Source organism: Acromyrmex echinatior, chromosome 2, assembly GCF_024713525.1.
Source record: "Acromyrmex echinatior isolate Ae372 chromosome 2, ASM2471352v2, whole genome shotgun sequence".
NCBI lineage: Eukaryota > Metazoa > Arthropoda > Insecta > Hymenoptera > Formicidae > Acromyrmex > Acromyrmex echinatior.
The window spans coordinates 25,100,762-25,124,904 of record NC_141853.1 but is presented as its reverse complement, the minus strand read 5'-3'; the positions used below and the strand labels follow the sequence as shown (position 1 = coordinate 25,124,904).

Here is a 24,143-nt window from a genome sequence, read left to right as displayed (position 1 = left end):
AGATGTATAAGTACGAAAATTGACGTGTCACGTTACATAACCGATTAAACGATTACTCTTAAAAAAGGACTTTCATTATTTGCAACTTATGTAAAGCATTTGTTATACAATTTAGTTTCGAAGAATCACTCGCGCCGCACGGTATCACATTCGTCGTAGTAAATATGTATTTTCACGGGTGTGGACTTAAATGTTACGGCAGCGCTCCAGTAACCGCTCGAAATAGATCTAATCGCTCCAGATTCGTAGTTGCTCGATGTGGCGTTCGCACACCCAGTGTCCCAAAAGATATTATGTATGCTGCTGTAGAATGTCAATCGTGTTCTTATTCACCCTTTCGATGACAATGCGATCGAATTTCTCTAATTATGCATAATTTATAAACTTAATTAGATTGTTTAATACGTCATATGTGAAACTTCTGATTGACGACAATTATTTTGACTTGGAATTATTTTGATTTAGAACGAAGAAATAACATGATGAAGTAAAAAATCTCCAAGGCACTTATAAAGCTGCATCCCAAGAAAAGACTAAATATGCCGCCCAGCGATGCTGAAAAGTTTTTCTCTTCTTTTAATTAAGACATTAAAATAGATTGCAAATATTCAATAAACACTAAGTAAAAGTAATATAACATTAATGTTATAACTTCACACTGAATAATGTAACTGTTAGAACATGTGTTATAAAGTACCTAAGCCGAATAAGACCCAGCACTAAATAACGTCCAAGTTTTCAATTACTTAAAAATGCTTTTTACGCCTAAAGATATGCTTAAAAGATGTGCCAGGAAGTAGATAAAAAGGAGCTAGAGAATTAGAATCAGCAGCAACAAACATTATATTCATATATATATAATAAGGTTTAATATCAGAATTAAAAATTTTTAAAAATTTATTTACAGATATTTTATAGAACACATATTTTATTTTTGTAAGTGAGTAAAATAACAATTTTATTCTCACCTAGTTTATTTTAATACCCTCATAAAAAATAAAAAACAAATAAATTACGTGGGCTTTATTCAGCTCAGATATTTTATTATTTATATGTATATTATATTATTATTTATATGTATTATTTATATGTATTGTTGAATGTGAAATTACAACATTAATGTTATGTTACTTTTAGTTGGTATTTTCTGATTAAAAATGATCGCTTACCTAGCAAATATAATTCGTCAGCAATCGGAATTGTATCCATTTCTATGAATGTGCCGGATTTCATATATATTTTTAGAATGGATTGATTAGTTGAAATATTTTTACTGAAATAAATACAATTACATATATACATATATGTATATATATATATATATATATATATATATATGTACATATATTATACATGTATAGAGAGGATGTAATATAGTATATGCATATATATATTTAAATTAATAAAAAATAATATAACGGCTGTGGGAGTCAACGCAATTGTTAGTGCGAATATCTCATTTTTTTTTTATTTAATTTATTATATGCCTTGATATGATTTCGACGAGCACAATACAATAGACAAAATTAGACAATAGAAAATTGACGTTTCGACTCCGCTTTGAGTCATGCTTAAAAAGAATTATCCATAATAACAATTTCTTATTCCACAATCAATTTCTTTATATAACGTGTAGGTTTCCCAATAGTTGGTAGACTATTGGAATCAACTGAAAACCGAATACGAATTGAAGAAACACACACAATACATTGTTAATTATAATTATTTCTTATCATTCATCCTATACTCATCATAAGCGCCGCACTCCATTACATAAGTAAAATACTTAGATAACAAAAAAAATTTTTTTTGCAATAGATAATCATACTAATAAAATAATGATAACTTTCGAGAATATCTGTGCAATATACGTCTCGACATAACAGTTTCTAATAAAGACTATAATGAATCTACGATGAATCTTTGTTTATAATTTGAACTATAATGTCACGCATTAAAGTTAAGATATAAAGTTAAAAAACATTTAATATTTGTTATTAAAAAATGTAAAATACGCAGAGTCTAACTTTTCTGTATCTGTCTGTAAATTTAAACCAATCTGTTGTTGTCTGATGTGCAACATCCGATATTAATCGCTTATTAAAAATTTTTTCAGAGTCCAATATTTCCACTTCATTCCATCGGAATTCATGATTGTAACGTGTCCTATGTTCTGTTATAATTGATTGTAATAATTAAATAATGTATTTCTTCTTATATGATTATATCTAATGTTCTGATATTTTTGCTTGTAATTTCCTACTCGTTTGACCTACATATGACGCGTCACAATCATTACAGTTTATGCGGTACGCATAAACTGTACCACGTTTCTCTTTGATGAATCTGGAAATCTGTTCTTATGTGCTTTAATAAATTTATTTAACTTATTAAGACCAAAAAACGACAATTTCATATTTATATTGTTGATAAATTCTCTAAATTTATTGGAAATGTTTTTTATGTATGGTATAGTAAACCAACTAATTTAGGCATCTATCTAAATAATATGTACTTTTATGATACCAATCGAAAGTGATTATCTCATTGTCTAGAATGATCGTGTCTAAAAAGTTAATTTTTTTGTTATCAACTTTAATTGTAAATTATAATCTATGATGATAGAGGTATTAAAATATTCAAGTAAGTATCAATCCAAGTATTCGGTACAGCTGTGACCACGTCATCAATATAAAGGAAATAAAAATTTAGTGATAAATTAAGAATAACATTCGCAATAACTTCGGTTTCAAAAAACCAAATAACACTCACATCGACGATGAATATTATTTAATTTTCTAGATATTACATCACTTTTTATTAATATACCTACAGAATTAGCTATCATCTTTCTAGAAGATGGAATTTGATAACACACGTTTGTGACATCCCAAAAAAAAGTATCCTTGAGGGCATTCAGTTTGTATTTAATTCGACATATTTTACTTTTGACAACAAATATAGACAAACATTTGGTATCTCTATTGGTTCCATTGCCACCAATCGTAACTAACTTAGTTACGGAAGACTATGGAGAATGAAATGCTTGAGAGAATAATTTATTACTATCTTTTTATTTTTTTCCGATATGTTGATGACGTGATCACATCTGTATCGATTACTTGGGTTAATACATTACTTAATAAATTTTAACTCCTATCATAGATTACAATTTACAATTAAAGTTGATAACAAAAAACTTTTTAGACACGACGATCATACCTAGACAATGGCATAATCACTTTCGATTGGTATTATAAAAGTATATATACGGATAGATATCTAAATTATCTCTTCCAGCATCCATTATGCAAAAAAAGAGAATATATATATATATATTAATATATAAGCTTAATAGACAGAGCCTTTCTGCTATCGCACTCTAAGTTTTATCAGAAGAATCTGGAATTCACAGTTCAAATTTTATTCGAAAATGACTATCCAATTAATTTTATTTTTGACACTGAATAATCGATTAAAATATCTAATAAATAAGAAATCTTTACGATAGAAAAAAGATAATAATAAAAAATCGAAAATTAGTTCACTATACTATACATAAAAAATATTTCCAATAAATTTCCAATATTTTTATCAACAACATAAATACGAAATTGTCGTTTTTCGGTTTTAATAAGTTAAATAAATTTATTAGAGCACATAAGGACAAACTTCCAAATTCATCAAAGAGAAATGCGGTTTACCGCATAAATTGCAATGATTATAACGCGTCATATAGGCGTTATATAGGCTAAACGGATAGGAAACTACAAACAAGAATATCAGAACATTAGATATAATCATATAAGAAAAAATTATATTATACATTATCATAATCGGTTATAACAGAATATAGGACACGTTACAATCATAAATTCCGATGGAATGAGGTGGAAATATTGGACTCTGAAAAAATTTTGAATAAGTAATTAATATGGGAGGTGTTGTACATCAGCCAATAACAGAATGGTTTAAATTTACAAATATAGAAAAGTTAGACTCTGCGTATTTTACATTTTTCAATAACGATTAAATATGAAATGTTTTTTAACTTTATATCTTGACTTTAATGCGTGACATTATAATTCAAATTATAAACAAAGATTCACTTAGTCTTAGAAACTGTTGTGTTAAGACGTATATTGCACGGATATTTTCGAAAGTTATCATTATTTTATTAATATGATTGTCTACTGCAGAAAAAATTTTTTTTGTTATCTAAGTATTTTACTTATGTAATAGAGTGTGGCGATTATGATGAGTGTAGGATCAATAATAAGAAATAATTATAATTGACAATGTATTATATGTGTTTCTCCAATTCGTATTTGATTTTCAGTTGATTTCAATAGTTTGCCAACTGTTGGGAAACTTACACAGTATATAAAGAAATTGATTGCGGAATAAAAAATTGTTATTAAGGATAATTCTTTCTGAGGATGACTCAAAGAGGAGTCGAAACGTTAATTTTCTATTGTATTGCGCTCTTCGAAATCACATCAAGGTTTATGTAATAAATTAAATAAATATAAGATATTCGCACTAACAACTGCCTTAACAACTCCCACAGCTATTATTATAATTTTTTATTAGTTTGAATTGGTCCACCTTGTGGTCCTTGCTTTCATTATACATATATATATTTAAATTACGCGATGTGTTTGGAGCGCAATGTGTTTTATTTTATTATTTATTACTTACAATGACGATGGATTGTAACTCTTTTTACCATTTAACAAAAGCCTGGAAGTTTGTAACCCGTATTGCACACTCTGGCATGGCGTAAAACATTCACACGTAAAATTGTCTCTAACAACATTTTGAATGATCCGTATATTGTCCGCATTCGCGTAAAGGCAATGGAAATCTTCCCACTCACATAGCTACAAGTATTAGGATATATTATTAATACTGTTATAGCTAAGATAATAATTTAAAGAAATAATTTTATAAAATTTTATTTTAAAGTTACTCTTAATGAATGCTTTTCAGCTATAGGCGTGTAGTAGAGTGGCAAACAACCACAGGCTTGGAGAACAGCCTTGATAGAGCAGCTGGTAAAACAGTTGAAATGTCCATATGTAGGAAAATAGTCCAATTTGGTTTTTTCATTTATACAATTCTGAATCAGTTCACCAGTCATAGAATCTCGATGGTAATATCCACTGAGTTTTTTATTGATAATTGGATTTACGGAGGTCTATATCATATCAAAGCAAAATCAGATATTATGCAAATACTTCACCAAACATTTATTTAGAACATTAAAAAAAAAATTTTTAATTGTGTTTATAAGAATATATAATTACGAGTACATATTGCCCTTTTTGTAGAATTTGTCTAGTAGCTATAGTGGCGACATATTCCAAAGGATGATGAGAAAATACCTATATATCTCACAGAAAAAATTATATTAATACTTTTTTGAATATCTATTTGAAAAAATGTGACAAACAAATATTTTTAATAAGAATTTGTATATATAATTCTCTTTTTTAATACGTATTGTATATGAAAAATAGAATTATTCGTGTCATATTAAAAAAATATTAACATTATATGTATCAACTTTGTACCACAAGACCGACGGAATTCGTTGAAGATTTGATATATTTTTCATCTATGTCATCATCCTCGACCAAAAAATATCGGTTTAGGACAATTTGAAGACCGGTTCTTGGTCCGTACAAAGAAGTTGTGAGAAAATCGTCGGCTTTTCTAACTCTAGTTTAAGTAAAATTATAAGAAAGAAATTATAAAAAGATAAGACAATTTTGCAATAATAATAATTAATATATAATTAAGCAAATGTAATTGTATATTATAATATAATATAATAATTACCTGCCAGTTTTTATGGACTCTTCGAGATAATAGTTGAAGGAACAACATATACCTGCGAAAGTATAAGATATTTTAAACAGTTCGCTGCAATTCGTATCAACATTATGCCATGCACAGGATTCAAATATGTCTTCGCAAGGTCGTAAAGCTTTTATAAAGTCTATCAGTGACAAGTTGTTTGTTTTCAACAGTAATTTAAAATTATCTATATGATGTCTACCACCAGGAGCGTTTTCGTTCGCAAAAGCAGGCCCATATCTAAAAGAAATTTCGTGTTCTATTATTAAATATAAATCTTAGACATCACAAAGTTCTTTATAATTAGAATCATTTATTTTTACAAATTATGTACACTATTAATAAAAAAATATTCGTACCTAATTAGAAATCTCCCTGTAGTGTAAGACATATTACTTGGTAAACGTAAACTTGCAAATACTACGTTGCGTCTTGCAATTGGCGGTGGTATTAATGGACAAATAGTAAGAGCTGGGAAGGGTGCCATAAATATTGGGACATGAAATGACTTAACAATACTGCGGATTGGATTAGCATTGTAACGTTCCCAGAATTTATGCAGCATCTGAATTAAGACTAAAAAAATATTTATATTTGACCAATTTTGACATACATTAAGCAATGTAGCTAATTAATAATTAACTAAGATTAAGCTACTCTTCTACTTTCACTCTTTGGCTATTACGTGCCATTTATAGTGACTTCTTTTTAAGAAACTATTAGCGAATTCAGAATTTATCAGGAGGATCATTGGCGCGCCGCAGGTGAGATTTTTTTTAAAGTTAAATATAAAAAGATAGAATATTAAATTATTGTTTCAATTATTATATTAAAAAAGTATTATTTAAATGTATAATTCATAAAACGTTTTATTTAAAATTATATTAACACAAAAAAAGAATACTATAATGGAATATATTTTTTTCTCCAAGAGTTTCTTAAATTAAAAAATATTTTGGAAATATATTATTTTTGAGGTTTTCGGTGTTTTCTTCAGAAGTGCTAAAGGGTTATTATATATATTGCCGAGTTGTGATTAACTGCTAATATTTTTGGAATATTAAAATTATGATTAAGCATCTCAAAAATATTAAAGATATTATATAATTTTATTATATTTTTTTTAAAAAAAGGAGACTCCAATTAGGATCATAGCCCCAGTGCCCTCCTTCCCCTCTCGTGGATTCGTCAATGAACTACGGTCTTTTTGAAATAAAACGTATATTGTGACTATTTTCGATGTTTGTTACTATCAAGAAAGGATATCTTGTTTTGATCCGCATTTATTTCATTGAAAGAGAATATTCGTTTCTTATAATAGTCGAATTTCGCGGCAAGCTTTATAGCAGAACATATAGCCAAAGACTTAATCCTAGGAAGCCGACTTAATTTTTCACTGTTAGAAATGTTCTTAAATTTTATTAACTTTTAAGTTACACAATTTAAATTTAATTTCATGACATTACATTAAATTTAATATATTTTTCATAAAAATTTATGAAATTTAATGTACATGTTCATTTCATTTAAGTAACTACTGTAACTTAATTTTCAGTTAAAATCATTTATTACTTTTAATTTCGTTTATAACCATGAGCTTCATTTACATGTAAAGGAAGCTCGTGTTTACATTTCTAACAATGTTGGTTACCTTCCCGACCTAACTAGGGTATGTGAAACCCTGCAACTTTGTCACGCTATATCTCTCGACTGAATGCATTTTTTAGCTCAAAACGTGTGCAATTTATACTTCAAAGTCATACAAAGACAGATAAATATGAATCAAATAAATAATATTTTAAAAAGTAATTCAATGCTCGATTAAATAAATTAAAATAATCAGTTAAAGGGCTCAGAGCATAAGCAAGATATTATTCACTATTGTTATAAATTACATTAAACATTATTCAATTTAACTAATCAAAATACAGACGTTTCGACCTTCTATCCGGTCATTTTCAATGTTACAAATACAGTCTACATTAAAACAATTATAATGACATACTCAAAATAACTTTCTGTGATCATATCAAGGTTTTCGAATTGCACGTTGTTGCTTTAAGATTGAGATTTTTAGTATTATAAGCGCTAGACTTTTCTAGAATTTTTAGTAGACCGGATAGAAGATCGAAATTTTCATCTGTATTTGATTAATTAAATATAATGTTTAGTAATTTATAACAATAACGAATAATATCTTGCTTGTGTTCTGAGGCCTTTAACTGATTATTTTCAATAATATTTTATTTTCAATTACAATGCTTTAAAGAAATTTTGTTGGAAAAATTCGCAAAAATGACTACTTTGGATAAAAAATTCTCAAATTTTTAAATTTAATGTTCAAGCAAAAATCCGTAGGATTTTTTTAATTGACCCTTTGGAGTCAACTAACAAAAAAAAATAGTATGAATCGCTAAAAAAAGTATAATTATTTGAACTATTGAAAATTGACATTTTTGAAGACATACATATTTTAAGTTTACAATTAATAAATAAAATTTTATTATTTAAACATATAAAAGAGTAATAATATAAATAGATAGGAATTAGTAGAATAAGTAGAATAAGTAGAAAGGATAAGGAGAATAAGTAGAAAGGATTGTACATGTATAAATATTATTATAGTATGTATAATGAAGTTTATTAGAATTTAATTTAGAGAATGATGCAACACACTCGCTGTAAAACGTTAAATTCGCTTCGGCCGAGCGATCTCCGAAAACTGGCAGAAATTATAAAATTTTTATTATTTATTACATTGAAATATAATTCTTTTTAGTTCTATATTTTTGTGTACTTATTTTTATACTATCCGAAAATATATATGAAATAAAAAATAAAATGGTATCCAGAACGCCGAAAACTTACAAGTTAGTCACGTATGGGTCCTAAGTACCCTCTTTGAACTTTTGTGCATTCTCACATCGAGAATAACGCAAAAAAAAAATTCTTGCAGGCTTATCATAGCTATAGACAGTTAAAGTTTTTTTCAGCTTCAATGCGGGTCTTCAAATTATATTATCAAAAAGTTATAACAAAATGTAAAATCGCATAAGGTATATTGTACTTATGTTCGGCTTCCTAGGATTAAAAGTGCAAAATGATATTATATTTGTATCAGTGTACTATAAATTTATTACTTACATACAAAACTACAGATTATAATTGCGGTCCAAAAGAGTTTTCCGATAATGCTGGATTTTATTTTCAAATTACTGAAATACTTCATGCCATGCACCGAACTGTCATATAGATATTCTTGTAATAACTTGTGAATAATTTCTTTTTTGCTTTTTACTATTGGCTGATTATCGATAGGATACTCAACTAATTCTTCGTTCGTCTTTTCTGAGATTTCTATATGATTTACTGTAATCCTTTTCAGTCTATGTCGCTTATGTTGCAAATTATTTGACAACATGATGCAGATAAAATGAAAAATTTGAGGTTTTCTCAATATTTTCTTGATATTCACTGCTTATAAAATATTTTGCACAAAACCATTGGCTTGATAATGCTTCTTCTACGGTGTGTTGCTTTATACTATTGTTTGATCAGAATCACGTTGATTTTATCGCTTCATAGAAAATTGTGTTGCTACGATCAAACATGTAAACATAGCGTGTCAAGGTTAATTTTAAATAATTTATTATATTTTGTAAAATTAATGAAACATGGTAAATCTGATGGTAAATCTGATAATCAGAAAAATGCAGTACTTTAAACGGATTTATTTTCCGACAACTGCGTGTGCGATTAAAAGTACAAATCGATTCTATTACATGTTTCAAATACAGCATTATATACAGTGTCATATTTTATGATTTTTATGCTCGTTTTCATCAATGGAGATTCACTTTAATCTTGCTTTAAAAAACTTACTCTTCATTTTTTTAAATTCTAAGGATTAGAAAAAGAGATAAAAAGTAAATTGAAAAAGATTAAAATTAATCTACATTAGTAAAAACGGGCATTGACAGCTTTAAGAGAAACAGATAAGAAAGTTCTGAGAAATAAAATATAATACACTTAAAATTTACTGTTCAACCTTTTATTTACAGAATCTCACGAAAACAACGAGAAGGAATGCCTAGCCTAGAACACGTATAAATAAATAAGTATTACACAATGAAATATAAAAAGTTACCTATGTACAAAATGGAAAATTAATTATTATCAACATATCTCGCCGAAACGTGATCGCGATTGTTTTATACCACAAAGTGAATTTTTCTATTTAACCAATGCCTTGATGAGTGAAAATATTTGTGACTATTCAACGGTGTCGTCACATTAGCTGTCAAAAATCTTGGAATAAAGCTAGTTGGTCTGGTGGTAAAGGTGGTTGGGAACGCCAGTCAGTTTCAGGATAATCGTCGAAGCAGCTCGCATCGCCCGGTGTTTTTACGCGTGGCCTTATCGGGGGTGTCAAGGCTCTTTGCGGCACCTATGAATATTGATCGATTGTTAACTACATTCCAACATCACAAAACGCATACACTGAAAAATAAATTTACTGTAATAACGAATTCGATTGGATACACTGATACTAGTGCACAATGATGCATATTAAAGTCATTGTATATTGATCTAGTTTAAGTGTAAAAGTAAAATACAATTATCTTAAATAATGAAACGATTAATATATATTTTACGAAATAGCACAATGAAGTGTATTGAGGATTTCGTGGTTTAGTACATATTTATATTAAACATTTTTTTTACATCGATTTATACGACGGTTTTAAAGTATTCGTATCTTCAATCAAATTCGTTATTGTAAATTTTATATATTCAATAAAAAATTTAATATTATTTATTCAATAAAAAATAATAATTAAATCAAATAACACTGGTTCTTGTATCAAATAAATATATTTTTACATTTAATAAATATTTACTTAGAGGGAAATACAACTAATTGATTCCCTTCGCTCTTAATAAACTTATGAAAAAAATGTATTTTTTATTTTTGACCGATTTGAATTTATCCAAAGTTTATTAAAATCGAAGAGAGTCAATTGGTTGTGTTCCCCTTTAATAAAAATATTCAAACAAATATTTATTAAAATTTAATTTTTTTTTCAATGTATGGTGACACTATTAAATACTAATTTTTTAGCTTTTGCCATTTTTTATCTGTCTGCATGTATATATATATATATATACAACACAAAATTACACAGACTGATATCAAATTACCAGAGGCCATTCGACTAGCTTAAACCATCGATGCCTCTTCACGTCCTCAGCACCCTGCCTCATATTTCCCAATCTCTTCGTTCTGTCAGCGATCAATAATTTCTTAATCAGATCCTTCGCGATAGGATCCATGTGTTTTGGCCATTCTATCCTACCGCTCAGGATCTTCTCGTAGATCCCGAAAGGGTTGTCATCGAAGAATGGTGGATATCCCGCCAGCATTTCGTAAATTAAAACGCCTAACGCCCACCAATCTACGGCTTTATTGTGTCCTTTACTTTGAATTATTTCCGGCGCCAAATATTCTGGCGTTCCACACAAGGTCCATGTTCTAAAAATGTACATGTTAATTATAGCGGCCTCACAATGTTTTGTTATGACACGCCGTTAAGAACAGGTGAAGTTGGCTGTAATATGCGCTAATTGCATGATATTGCATATCTGTATTTATATTGTGACAGGTAGTCCTTACCAATACAATTTACAGTACAATTTATACTTTAAGAAAGAAATAGAAAATGACATTAAATTTTAGAATATTTTATTAAGTAAACTCGTTAATTTTACTTTTATGTTTTTCCATCGAAATATTCTTTAATTTAATTTATTTCAAAATAATATTAACTTATCCAACCCTGTTATTAACAAGCAAACTTTAATCCATTTATCTTCAATTGTTATCAATTTATATTCTATTTCCAAGTTATCTTTTTTTTCTGTTTTAAATGACTCACCTGTCCGTAAGTTTCTTGGAGAAGCCGAAATCGGTGATTTTGAGATGGCCTTGACTATCAAGGAGAAGATTCTCTGGCTTGAGGTCTCTGTAAACTATATGTTTGCTGTGCAGATAATCTAGAGCGCAAACTATTTCGGCTGCGTAGAAACAACTCGTGGGTCCTGCGAATCTTCCGGCCGCTCTTAAGTAAGAGAAGAGCTCTCCGCCGGCGACAAATTCCAATAGCATATACACTCTGGCTTCGTCCCTGCCGTTCCATAGCCTGAAAAGACGAATATCAGAAAACAAGGTGACGAAGTCGAGCAAACCAAGCTGTTACGCGAGCAGATCTCGATTTCGCTCCGACGATTGAAAGAAAGTTCACCTCGCGAGCGGATCGATTTCTCTTGCTTCTATCCAGGTATTAATTGCGACGTAGCGCAAGCTAGTTGAATAGCATTTGCGTGTATCTGCTTAGTCTTTCAAGCCAGGCTTTCAATCTGCTTCGCGAGAATCCTTTCCTTGACCGAGAAACGCAACACTTTCTTCAGTCTCTTAGACGATTATATCGCGAATAAACACTCTTGAGATTGTCGGGGATTAATTACCAACTATTATCAAATAATGTTTTCTATTTAATATAATAATAGACGTAATACTTACATATTGACGATGAAAGGATGCTTAACTTCCTTCAGAATTGTAATTTCATTGCGCAAGTGCTCGACTTGCTTCAATCTGATCACGTCGACCATGGAGAGGATTTTTAATGCGAGAGGCGTTCCATGATGACTGCAGAGAACTACCCTGCCGAAGGTGCCTGTGCCTTAAAAAATTATATTTAAAATCATATTTATTATTATATATTAATTAGGATTTACATACGCAACTTTAAAGATACTAATAAATTAGAATTATTAATTAGGATTATTTTATATCATAATAATTCCTCAAATAAGTAGAAAATCATCAAATAAATGCAGATTAAAGGTGATAATATTTTTAAGTGAATCTCACGATTCCAGTTGAGTAAAAAAAAAAATATAAGTTTACCAACTAACTTTGAATAATTGCATAAAACAAAAAACGCTTTGACTCTGAAACATGAAAGCGTAAGTCAAGGAAGAAAAATAATGAGTGTAAATGAATCTTCAACGAAACTTAAATTGGAAAAGCATAATGTAAAAAAGCGTTTTAAAAAATAAACAATCTTTTTACGTTTCGCTGTTTCAATTTACACTTTCTAAAGTTTCGTTGACTCTTCCTTTACATTTGATTTACACCTATTTTATCTTTGCCAGAAGATGAACAAACCGTGGAGTTACATTTGATATCTATCTTACTATTATAAGGTTAATTGTCAATTTAACAATAATGTAATAAGCATCTTTTAATCATTTTTATTTTCCATCATAAATTAATTTTATTAAACAAAAAAATCGTTCTTATAACAAGATAAAATCGTAAATTGATGAATAAATTCTATTATTGATTGTCAATATTATGATCGAAATTCAATATTTTACGAATAATTAAGTACAAATGAGTTTTTAGCAAAATATGCCGTCTACTGAACCAACTAATATTAAAATGATTGTTAATTACCAACATTTTCGACGTTCTTTTTAGATATGCATTGCGCAGAGAGATCTATTTAATGGACTTTCTCACGAATGCAGGTGACTCGGTTGCTCTGGTTAACGTACCGCAACCAATTAGCGGGCATGCAATGAGCCTTGGCCAAATTAAACAGCGAAATTGACCGTCATATTGCTGTGCAAGATTTTATATGTTTATGCGCGCTTATATACTTGTGTCGAAAGTACATTTCGCGCATGGAATAGCGACGAAATTGGCCGCGTAGCAGGGGATGGTATGATACATGTCGTCCACCAGCAGTGGGTGAGGAGATCGTTGCCAACGACGGCTCAAAACAGGTGTCAACGGTAAAACGACGAAGTGTTTCCGGTGATGGCGTAGACGCTTTAAATACTCGACCGACACGAATTTAGATGACGTGTCGCGCGACAGTCTCGAATGAGATTGTCTCTTGAATGAAATTGATATTAAGGAGAAAACGCGTAAAAAAAATGTTTGAAAATTTTCGTTGCACTGGATGGCAATAGCCCGAACGCATCTAGGGCTAAAATTACAAAAAGCAGAAAAAGAGAGTCTCACGAGCCAAGCATCTGCAATTTTCCAAACCATTCTCTCACATAATTCTGACTTTAACGAGCAGTTAAATATATACAGTGAGATACCTTCTTACTCTCTGATGTCCCACTTTGAAAGCGATGAATTTAATTTCTTCTCGTTCGTTATTTTTTCATATATGAATTTGTGATTCAATGTATTTTGATTATTGTAAACTGAGTTTGCTCCTCTTTATTTAATTTTCTATAAATACATAGAATGCTCACAAATTATATATCGGAATTTAACAACTTTCTATATATAATACTAATTTTATGCACCGTTAACGTAAGAAATTTCTCTAATTGTAATTTCATATGTTTATAATTTTGTAAGATATCAATATTTTATAAGTTTAGTTTCTTTTTTTTTTGTATCGCGCTATTTATAAGCAAAATATAAAATTCTCTAAAAACGAATGTGATAGAATAATATTTTTATAGAATTTCAATTCAAGAATTGTGTATCGTATCGATTTATTCCTTACATTTATAATGACCTAAAATATTATAGATAAGAAAAATTATGATTAAAATAAAATTATAGAGAGAGATAGACAAATAATTTAATGTAAAATAGTATAATCCCAATCTCTCAGATTTTCAACTAATATAATATATTAAACTCACCAATAGTCTTGATGATTTCCAAATCATCGATGTCGTAACGTGGCGGATCCTCCTGTGATCCCTCATCGTCGGATGTGGTGTCCCCCGACATCGTTTACGGAATACTGTCAAGTCGAACGTCGTCAGAGAAAGTTTCTGATTTATTTCTCCCGGGCACTTCGACACGTGGAAAGAAGAAAGGAAGCTCTGGTTCAACGATCCACTCCACGATATTCTTAGACTACGCACCAATGAGGACTCGCTTCCATATCTGCTCTTCGTGACTTCAATTTGTAACGTGGTTTCCGAGAAACGACTTTGTTAGTCTTCGATATAATGATTGTGAGTTTAAATATATAGGAATCACCTGACACTTTGATCGTCGTCGAAGACAACAGTATATGCGTTTTTTGAATTTTTCTTGGGTTTTAAAACACCTCACGATCGATATTGCTTTAAGGAAGTGTTCTCATAACATACTGTTCGAAAGCGAGTCAATACGAATGTCTCCATCAACGTTCCTCCTTCCGTATGGCTCACGTTAGGAATAGTGAAAATGTGTGTGTCAATTTCTCAAGTGTCATTTAACGAACGGCAAAAGTGCGTGCCGCGGTAAAAAGTGCTTTCGAACGTGCAAAACGAGTTTGCTTTTCACGTTTTCACGTATGGCGTTGAATGGTTTTATCGTCGAATTTTATCGGTTCGACTCTCCCATGCTCCGATTAAATATCATTTTAGAAAAAAAGTGCGATGGCGAACTCGCCACACGAGTGTGCTGCTGCGATTCTTTCGTGAAGGCTACACCGTGCATGCGAATGATATTTGCCATCCGTTCACTACTTCGTATTCCTAGATACTTGTTCTGCAACTTCGTTAACTAAGCTGTCATCGTTGGTTCTAAGTTCAAACGCGTCTCTCACGGTACAATTCTAATTTTTTTTTTAATTCTACGATTCAGGAGTAGCACATTATTTAACTCTGACATGCAACAGCTGAACAGCGCACGTGAGTGATTGCTGTAGTTATTAAACTTAGCTTCCCAGAAAACGTCAAGATTGCACTAACACCAATGCGATCTCTGACAAGCGCTTTGATCAGCGAAGCACATCGCAGCGGAGTTATTTCGTGTCATTTTCCCATCGCATTTATCGAATCGTTCGGTCAGACAGCTCTCCAAACGCTGGTTGAAGGATAATTACCGTGTCATCTCTGGACCCTGTGCAGCACGCAGTTCACTGTTCGGATGCCAACCAGAACTAAACTGGTCACCCAGGGGTTTGAAAAGGCCGTCTATCCTTCTATTGCCCCCTCTCTTTCCTTTGACCCCCCATTCGTTGCCAGTTCGCGCGCTTACTCTCACTATGAGCATCTCGTCTGTACCATGTAGCCACTAGCCGGAGAGATTTGTAAGAATCGCAGAATCGATCTTTAAGAAGATCGGCTCGATACGGATTACGCTCCATTTACTACGGATGGCGCTCCAAGACAAAAGGCGATCGTATGGCGAGTACAAAAATACGGATCTTCTGCTCTAAATTAGTTTTCGGTTTCGTTTTGCTGAGCGTGACGAGAGACGGTTGTGTCAACCTCATAAATACGAGGGCTGCTCTCGAAATTCGAGAGAGATCTTGAGATTAACCGCAACACCACGCCGTGCCGCACACCGTCCCCTCCAGATGAACCTCCTGACGAGCCTGAAAATCGATTTTGTGAATCACTGAACGACGACTCCAGCATATTTATGCGGCTCCAACATATTTATTAGTACATTCGTAGAAGGAAAAGATTGTTGCATAAAGAAACAAACATCTAAAGATCTTCTGTCAGCCGAGGTCTGAGAGGTCCGCCGCACACATCTAAACTTCATGGGAGCGGATATCCTCGTCGTCTCAGTGTTTCGTAAATTGACTATACGTTATTGCCGTTGCAAAACGATCAACGAACAGAGTAAGCCCCTGACGATCGGGCGATTCCTTTGAATTTCGACTTATTTTTGAATTTGGCGATCATCCAGATGCATTTTGCTACCGACGCTCGACGTTGCGATGACTGACGACATGTATCGAATCCCGCTACTAGCGAGCTTCCATAAATCGCGGCTTTTATATTTATCGCTAAGTATTCCCGATTTGCGGATGCGTTAAAAGCACGTTCGCTGATTTCAGTGGAAAAATCGTATCGTTACTTACCGTAAGTGCAATGAGAGCGCATGAATCTCGATTCCATTGATTCGAAATTGTAGAAAAAAATCCATAAAATGCAAAGACAGTAAATTACCGTCACACATAATCCATATGCTTTTGAAACTGATATTTGGCGTCTCATGCGATCTTTACCGTCTGTACGATTATTGCGTAATAAAATAGAAACATATAACTAAGTGCTACATATTGCGTCAGCTTGCAAAATAAATTATTGACGTACACCTGTTTTATTCATTTTCGCGGCGCGAAAATGGACCACTTGAAGTTTAACAATTTCGTCTTTGTTCGAAAGCTTGAAGCCACGTTGCGTGATCTCGATATCGTTGTCTCGGTATCCGTTCTGTAATACACGGCTTGATTACAGGCCGAACTAAAAATAATAGTTTCCCGGAAATCCCATCGTGCGATGTCATTCGATGCCAAGACAAGTATAAGCCTTAATAATTACATATACTAGCTTTGTACGAGCGTATACTGAAATAGTTTGCGGTTATGAGACAGTGATACGACGCACGGTATATTTTTGCTGATGGAATAAACACCGCTTTTATGTGTGCCGCATTATATAAAAGCTCCGTTCATTGATTACTCAATGGAACGCAACAAAAGAACTACATAGCCAATCAACTAACATAAAGATATTTTACCTGCCGGAACATTAGTGCGATGCCTTTTTATTAATGTATTTATAACATGCAAGTAGCGAAACTTTTGTATGACTTTCGTATCGTTGAAATGCAAAAGCGGTCTCTAGACTTAGATAATCAATGTTATTGCAATATTTGATATTACAAAATATTGATCGTCTAGAAGCTGTACTAAGCCTACAAACAGTTTGTTTGGAATTATTTAAAAGAGACATCAAAATAATATTATACAAAATAATATTACAATAATATTAAATGTCTAGGAGCTGCTCAAAAAACCTTTCACTATGTATTTAACGAGATGCACTTTTGAAAAGCTAATTAGATTAGTTATTAATAGAGAGACTGATACTCGATTACAAATTTTTTTTAGACTAGCGCTATTAATATTTTGGATAGAGACGTTGGTGTTGACCGCCACAATATATAACTAGAAGCGATATTTACAGCAACTCGCGAAATAAATGTGTTCGCTTTTGCGAGACACTTTTAACGTCACTTTACGAACGTGAATGAGCCGTCGTGATCGATATATTTGTTATGAGGATACTGATTTTGATTGTAAGTCAATATTAGCTTTGCAATGACGATGATCGAAGATTGATGATTCATTATCGAAGAAAAATGGAATTCGGCTATCGAGAAAGATCAGTCAATGTTTCAAGAAATACATATTTCAGTCTAAAATGATTAAGCCAACTGTCATAAACAAAGTATCAGATCTTCACAATTCGCTTCAATTTGTTAAATTTTCATATCGTTTTTTGAAAATTTATTATTTTTTTCTACTTTTTTTTCACTACTAAATAAAAATAAATTTTGTGATATTTGCCAATGTATTATAGAAATAGCATATATGTTTTTCCTTAAATTAAAAAAAAATTTTTGTTCTCTCGGATCCATTTAATTGCGTTATCGATTTTGAACATACATTGATGTGTAAAATACTCTTGGCGTTGCGACTATTAGTGTTCTCGCGTCGTTTAGAACAACGGTAAATTGCGACGTTGAATCACTACCGCAAAAAGTGCCCATATTTATTTTTCAAGGACTCCGAGCCAAGGAAGTCATTGGTCAGCATGACGTCAGCATCGCCCACGGTCTCTGGATGTAGATCAAATTCGATACCTAGAAATCAAAAGACGAATAGACATATCGCTCCAATATATTACTGTAAAGTCACCTCTCATTATTGTATCATTGTTAATCATTCAATAATACTTGCCAAACATTTGTCTACAAGTAGCGTCTAAATACCGTGGATGTTGCATCCGCTGACGTGTCATTGATTAATGTGCTTCATTAGATTTTTGGCGCCTTCGACCACTTCATTATATATTCTTTGTACGTAGAGCTACAATGCTTAAGATCGGAGACGAAGTATGCTTCATACTTTTCTCAATAGTTAGAAGTCGACGTTTTTCATAGCATAACAATGATTAGCATGAGTCATCGACCTACCTTGTAGTGGTGTACAGGTGACTCCTTTATTAACCGTTCCTACTTGTGTCTGTGTAACGTGGAACATAGCAATAACGTAATGATTCGACTTCTCTCCCTAATCTCCGTTTCCAAGTTTTTTTTACTCAGAACACGGCTTTCAATGGATTGGCTGAATAGGAGATGATCTTTATTTTCTCACGATTAAAGACACTTCTGTGGCGTAGTCACAGTAAAAGCCACAAAGGATTTATCTGCGCATTCGCCTAACGTTTTGTGTCTCCCGCGTGCTGTATTTCCAACACTCGCGCGTCACGTTTCCGTGTGCGCGTGTGCCACGATGATTGCCTGCATACACGACACAGGCGAAAAATATATACGCGCGTGTGGCTAATCGGCGGTTCCCAGGGAGCACGAAGATTTCGCTCGGTATTTTCAGCGACCTCCGTGAGCGATCCCACGGCGACTTCCGGTTCCGCGCTGACTTATTCACTTCCCGTTGATACGACAATTTTCCGCGGGTACCATGTAGAAGCGCTAAAAAAAGAAAAGTAATAACGTTGTTATGCGCACGCACAGGTCACGGTTCGCTCCTCCATGCGAGAGGATTCAACGTTTCAGAACTTCATCGTCCGCTGTTAATTATGCGCGTCGCATTAATTATACAGGTGAAATCTTGCGTTATGAATTATGAATGAATGCAATTGCGAAATTTATGATAAAAAAAAGTACAATCGAGTGAAAATATCTTAACGATTGTTTGTTTAAGCAGAGAACTATATTAGATCAAAGGTATACGATACCATCGAGAAATTTCGCGCAGAAATGAGACGTTACGTGCTTTCCCTTCCACTCCGTTTAAATCATGCTCAACATGGCGCAGGTGCTTACCTGAGCTAGGGAGTCAGGATGCAGCCAGGCCTGTCCGTTCGTTCGTCGTGCAACTCAACCTGAAACCGGAAGCGCCGCTTTCTGCCCTGTTGCCCACGAACAATGAGATCGAGAGAGATTCCTGAGAGGACGTGAGCACGATCGAACTACGAGGTGTTTTATCAACAGGGAAAATCGAAAATATTCATTTCTCCGCGGCTGAAAACGTACGAATTGAAACGTCACGTTCAGTTGTACAAACTGTGCATGCTGTATTTAGAATCGCGATCCTATACTCTTTTCCTTCCTACATTGCTTAAAAATATATTAGAAGAATCAGAAAACTTGATATCTATTGTTCTACGTTTTTATAAATTGATTTCTTTATATTTTATTTATATTATTAGTTTATACCAATAATATATCTATTTATTTATTTTTCTATGTGCTACATAGACGGATCTATATAGATTATATAGTACTATATATATACATAGTACGAACACGGAGACAATCGAGAAAATCTTTTCACGGCCACTACGAAGTCACGTGGTACGCGTACGTGCAGCAACAGGTGTGACGCAACAGGTAATCAAATGCCGGTATTACGATTTGTTCTTCGTCGAATCGATTGTCTTTCTGCACTTACTGCGATTTGAGATTACATCCCTATGCATATGATTTTTTGATCGTTTTAGTGATGAATGCGACTAGCTTACTTGGATAATATTTAGAAAGCCAATTACGCTCATGCGTTTTTAGCCTTGCATACGAAACATATTTCTTATATATAAAAATTACGATATAAAAATTATAAGGGACGAAATATTCGTTAAGTTACTATCGCGAACAGACGGATAAAACAGAAAGTACATATCACCGCGTAAAAAATTCACGTTACGGCGTGCTAGACAGTGAAATGAGTTCCGAGCGAAATTTCATTGGATTCCCTTCTGATTTTGCCGATTCCGCATATAAGACATGAACGGAGAATCTTCCACGGAATTGTCGACGCTTTTTCCGCGAGGTTCCAACGAGCGATGATGATGAAGAGTGCGCATTTACCTGCCTTAGCCGCGCGACAGGTGGTGTGTGACACGACTTAAGCCGCGTTGCGAATCTGCCTGAGGACCTTGACGCGGCCTTTTTTCCCCTGACATTTTCTACTTGTGCCTTCGCAAAGTTCGTTTCCGGTTGGTTCTGTCTCTCCGTTACGCTCCTCTCTTCACTCCTCGTCCTGTTGTCGCTGTACAGTGTACTACGTCGTCATCGTCGCGCCGCGCCGCGCCGCGACGAAACGGGCATTTCGCTCGGCAAATGCGCCTCCCCGTGACTCTCATCCGCGACGCTTTGCGGCCTTCTGTTCTTGCACAGGAGGAGGTCGTTGCTCGTTGCCAAGCAGTTGCTTGCCACGTGTATGCGGCGCCTCCGTGGAAAATGAAGGGAATACGGACGGGCTGCTGGTCTCGTAATAGTTGCATGAAATGGAATTTCAGCTAAGGAAATTTAATAACGACATTAATGTAGATTATTTTACAAACCGAGTGCATGCTGTATTTAGAATATATTATTTTTCAATGTTTTAGAAATACAAAATTTAGAGAATTTAAATTTTTTTAAAGTTAAACTTAGAAAAATAAATTATTCGAGTTAATATTAAATCTCGCCCCCCCCCCCCACACACACACACACACACACACACCAGAAAATAGTTTCAGTATCATTGTAAGTTAAGTTAGATGACAATTAGTAATTTATAATTGTGAAGGAAATTTACATAGAAATAGATTGTGAAAAGTTCATCAAGTGGACATGATACTTCTTATCTATAATTAGCTAATGTGTTTGATGAACATATCCAATACTCGAATAAATGAATGAATAATGAGTATGAAAACGAATATGAATACAATTTTTTTTTGTATTCGTGCAAAATGAATATACACTTTTTATTCTGTTTGAATGAATATGTTTGCGAATATGATTACACGAATATTTTTGATTACGCATTTTCATTCCTATCCCGAGTTCATAACCTTATTTAATACATTCTTTAGCAAAATCTTGGGCAATAATTTTCATTTTCTTCTTAAAACATATTTTCCAAACTTTAATCAAGCTCAGAGACAGCATATTTTACGAACTGTATCAGCATTAAGCGATTACACTTACAAGCAAGTCAGAACCATAAAAAAATACATGTTCTGTATGTACACTTGCACCAGAAACTGGATGGATTGTCTCTCTGACAATCTTGTTACGAGTAGGATAATTTGAATACTTTGTGTAATCTTATATCCAAATTAAAATTTTAAGTAGAAGAGTAAAGGTATAGTACAGAATAAAAGCAATAAAATACATTATCTTCCACACAAATGTTTGCGTATCTGAATATTTATTATAAGTCACTAGTTATGGTTAAGAAGAAAGATTTCGGAAACTTTCTTTTAGTTTAAATAAATATACTTGTAAAATAATATTTGTAAAATAATCATAAAATAGTCATGAATAAATATGTATTTTTTAATATCCACAGTTTCAAATAAATATATTAATAAATATTTTTTTAATGTAAAAATTTTGAATAAATAAAATTTGTAGCTCAATAACGAGTTTTTTTGTATTTCAGCAGACACATTACTTATTGCACATTATATTATACGTCTGAAAGATTGAGAAAATAATTCTCTCTCACATGCAATGCTGGCGATGATGGAGCGGACGATGTTGGTAACAAGTTGCTCGGTCCATGTAAGTTTCTCCAATACATACGTGTTCGATGTTTATAAACCAGCGTCGATAGCCGGCGTCGGTGGACGTTTTAATGCCACGGATACATGTGCAGAGAAAATGATTTCCTAGGCTTATCGCGTGATAAGGCCGGACGCTGTGTATGACACGGGAGCTCCACGGGCCTATTGCTTAAATCCCCCGTGAATTCTTCCAGTGCCATTTACAGAATCCAAGCCAATAGAGAAGCCAAATCGTTTGAAGAGTTTCCATCTTGGTTACGCCTTGCTGGAACCCTGACAAAGAAACTTCGAAAGGTAATAATCGATACTAGTGGCCTTCGAGAAACGGTATGTCGCAACGTTTGGCGTTCTCCAGATGCACGCGCACGATCGATAGAAGTCGCTCTACCGAGACTTTATCTGCGACAGTAATTATAATTTGTAAATATTGATAGCCGTTCTTTAGCGAATTTTCCTATAGCTAATATCGATTTGATGTCGCATTGGAAGACAAATTCAGAATAAATCAAAAGAGAAAGATGTAGCAGTGTGATAAAGACGAACGTTGAACGATCGTAACGAAACGATATGGAGGCTATTAATCTCTATGCAATTACGACAGCGGAAATAGATTTTAGTTTTAATTGTCCGTTCCTATCGATAACCTAAGTTTACTTTGAAAATTTTGAATCGTAAATCACAGGACAAAAACGGGAATCGGTTTGATTTGTCTCCGCGAGAAAGAACAGGGCTCGGAAAAACAAAGTTAAAGGGGTCGACGAAGCGTAGTCTTTGGAGGTAGTTCAAAGTCTGTCGACTATTTCTTTCCCCCTTCTTGTTCTTCCGTCACGGATCGATGACTCTTCCCGGAAGCCGCGTCTGCTAGATCTCGCGGAGCGCGCCATGATTTGTTCTCCAGGCGTTCTCCACGCTCGTCCTTCAAACTCCACGTCTCTCGTCTCAGGTCTCTCCTTCTTTCTCTATCTTTACTCGCTTCTCGATTTGTTCGCTCCCACCCACAAAATTGTTCCCACCGATTCTTCAGGTTCGACCAGAACCGTGCTGTCGGCTTTTTCACGTTAGGATGTGCCTTCTATCCTCTCCGTTCTTTCCCGCAAGCTATAATCTAGTCAAGAGAGTATCCGTCTATCTATTCTTGTCTTTCCCTAGTCATTTCTACAATGTATCAAAAATCACAAGTATTTTTTCTTACAAATTTATTTATAAAAATTTATTGAAGTTAATTTTCCTATACAAACAATCTTTGCTAATAAAAAGACTTCAAGTATAATTAAATGCTATAAGTTTTGATATCGGCAGTATATCTTGCCGCGAGTGTTTAATATGTTTTTTTTTGCATTATACTAATTTTTCACGATCATCTCGTAGTAATCAAAGTACAACCAATGAATAACCAACATGATCAAAATTATAACTCTTATTATCGTATCATTTACGATAATTGATTACTGATGAATAAGCGAATATCAAAAAATTAATACCTTAGTTATCGATCTTTCGCATTTCTAATCCTTTTTTTGCCTTTAATGAATCTTGTAGTCGAGCAGTTATAGCGCAGCTTGATTTAATTCGTTTCACGCTGATTAAGATATAATCGATTCACGACCGTCAAAAATGATCGAGATGAGGTTTATGAAGGAATCAATTTT

The 24,143-nt window shown here is 33.0% G+C and overlaps 2 protein-coding genes and 1 long non-coding RNA gene across 5 annotated transcripts; all 3 read right to left on the bottom strand.

Moving 5' to 3' along the window:
• Positions 1 to 295: 295 nt before the first annotated feature.
• LOC105154574 (sodium channel protein Nach) lies at positions 296 to 9,790 on the bottom strand. Of its 2 annotated transcripts, none has more exons than XM_087403430.1 (9): positions 9,007 to 9,790; positions 6,222 to 6,438; positions 5,845 to 6,102; positions 5,577 to 5,724; positions 5,310 to 5,387; positions 4,973 to 5,200; positions 4,702 to 4,883; positions 1,170 to 1,273; positions 296 to 555 (listed from the first exon to the last, which is right to left on the bottom strand). In XM_087403430.1, the coding sequence occupies exons 1-9, from the start codon at positions 9,281 to 9,283 to the stop codon at positions 452 to 454; spliced, it is 1,596 nt and encodes a 531-aa protein (XP_087259556.1). In that variant the 5' UTR covers positions 9,284 to 9,790; the 3' UTR covers positions 296 to 451. The 2 variants fall into 2 exon arrangements, with proteins under 2 accessions (XP_087259556.1, XP_087259557.1); XM_087403431.1 differs by having other exon boundaries at positions 5,316 to 5,387.
• A 107-nt stretch (positions 9,791 to 9,897) lies between these two features.
• Pka-C3 (Protein kinase, cAMP-dependent, catalytic subunit 3) lies at positions 9,898 to 16,278 on the bottom strand. The gene is made up of 5 exons (XM_011064559.2): positions 14,602 to 16,278; positions 12,443 to 12,605; positions 11,799 to 12,062; positions 11,065 to 11,395; positions 9,898 to 10,309 (listed from the first exon to the last, which is right to left on the bottom strand). Exons 1-5 carry the CDS (start codon positions 14,690 to 14,692, stop codon positions 10,163 to 10,165), a joined length of 996 nt encoding a protein of 331 aa, XP_011062861.1. The 5' UTR covers positions 14,693 to 16,278; the 3' UTR covers positions 9,898 to 10,162.
• A 2,035-nt stretch (positions 16,279 to 18,313) lies between these two features.
• On the bottom strand, positions 18,314 to 19,679 carry LOC147910671 (uncharacterized). 2 transcript variants are annotated; one of them, XR_015544244.1, is made up of 3 exons: positions 18,893 to 19,679; positions 18,657 to 18,793; positions 18,314 to 18,559 (listed from the first exon to the last, which is right to left on the bottom strand). It is a non-coding gene; the product is annotated as an uncharacterized LOC147910671 (long non-coding RNA). The 2 variants fall into 2 exon arrangements; XR_015544243.1 differs by having other exon boundaries at positions 18,657 to 19,677.
• Between the last annotated feature and the right edge of the window lie 4,464 nt (positions 19,680 to 24,143).

What these genes read in the sequence shown, in the direction of transcription:
- Pka-C3 (XM_011064559.2), bottom strand. Translation starts at nt 14,692, where the DNA reads ATGTCGGGGGACACCACATCCGACGATGAGGGATCACAGGAGGATCCG. An exon ending in CATCCTTTCATCGTCAATAT is followed by an intron (nt 12,063 to 12,442) that starts GTAAGTATTACG and finishes TCGTCTTTTCAG; the next exon opens with GCTATGGAACGGCAGGGACG. An exon ending in TCCAAGAAACTTACGGACAG is followed by an intron (nt 11,396 to 11,798) that starts GTGAGTCATTTA and finishes GTACATTTTTAG; the next exon opens with AACATGGACCTTGTGTGGAA.
- LOC105154574 (XM_087403430.1), bottom strand. Translation starts at nt 9,283, where the DNA reads ATGTTGTCAAATAATTTGCAACATAAGCGACATAGACTGAAAAGGATT. An exon ending in CTGAAAAGCATTCATTAAGA is followed by an intron (nt 4,884 to 4,972) that starts GTAACTTTAAAA and finishes TAATACTTGTAG; the next exon opens with CTATGTGAGTGGGAAGATTT. An exon ending in TGACGAATTATATTTGCTAG is followed by an intron (nt 556 to 1,169) that starts GTAAGCGATCAT and finishes AAAACTTTTCAG; the next exon opens with CATCGCTGGGCGGCATATTT.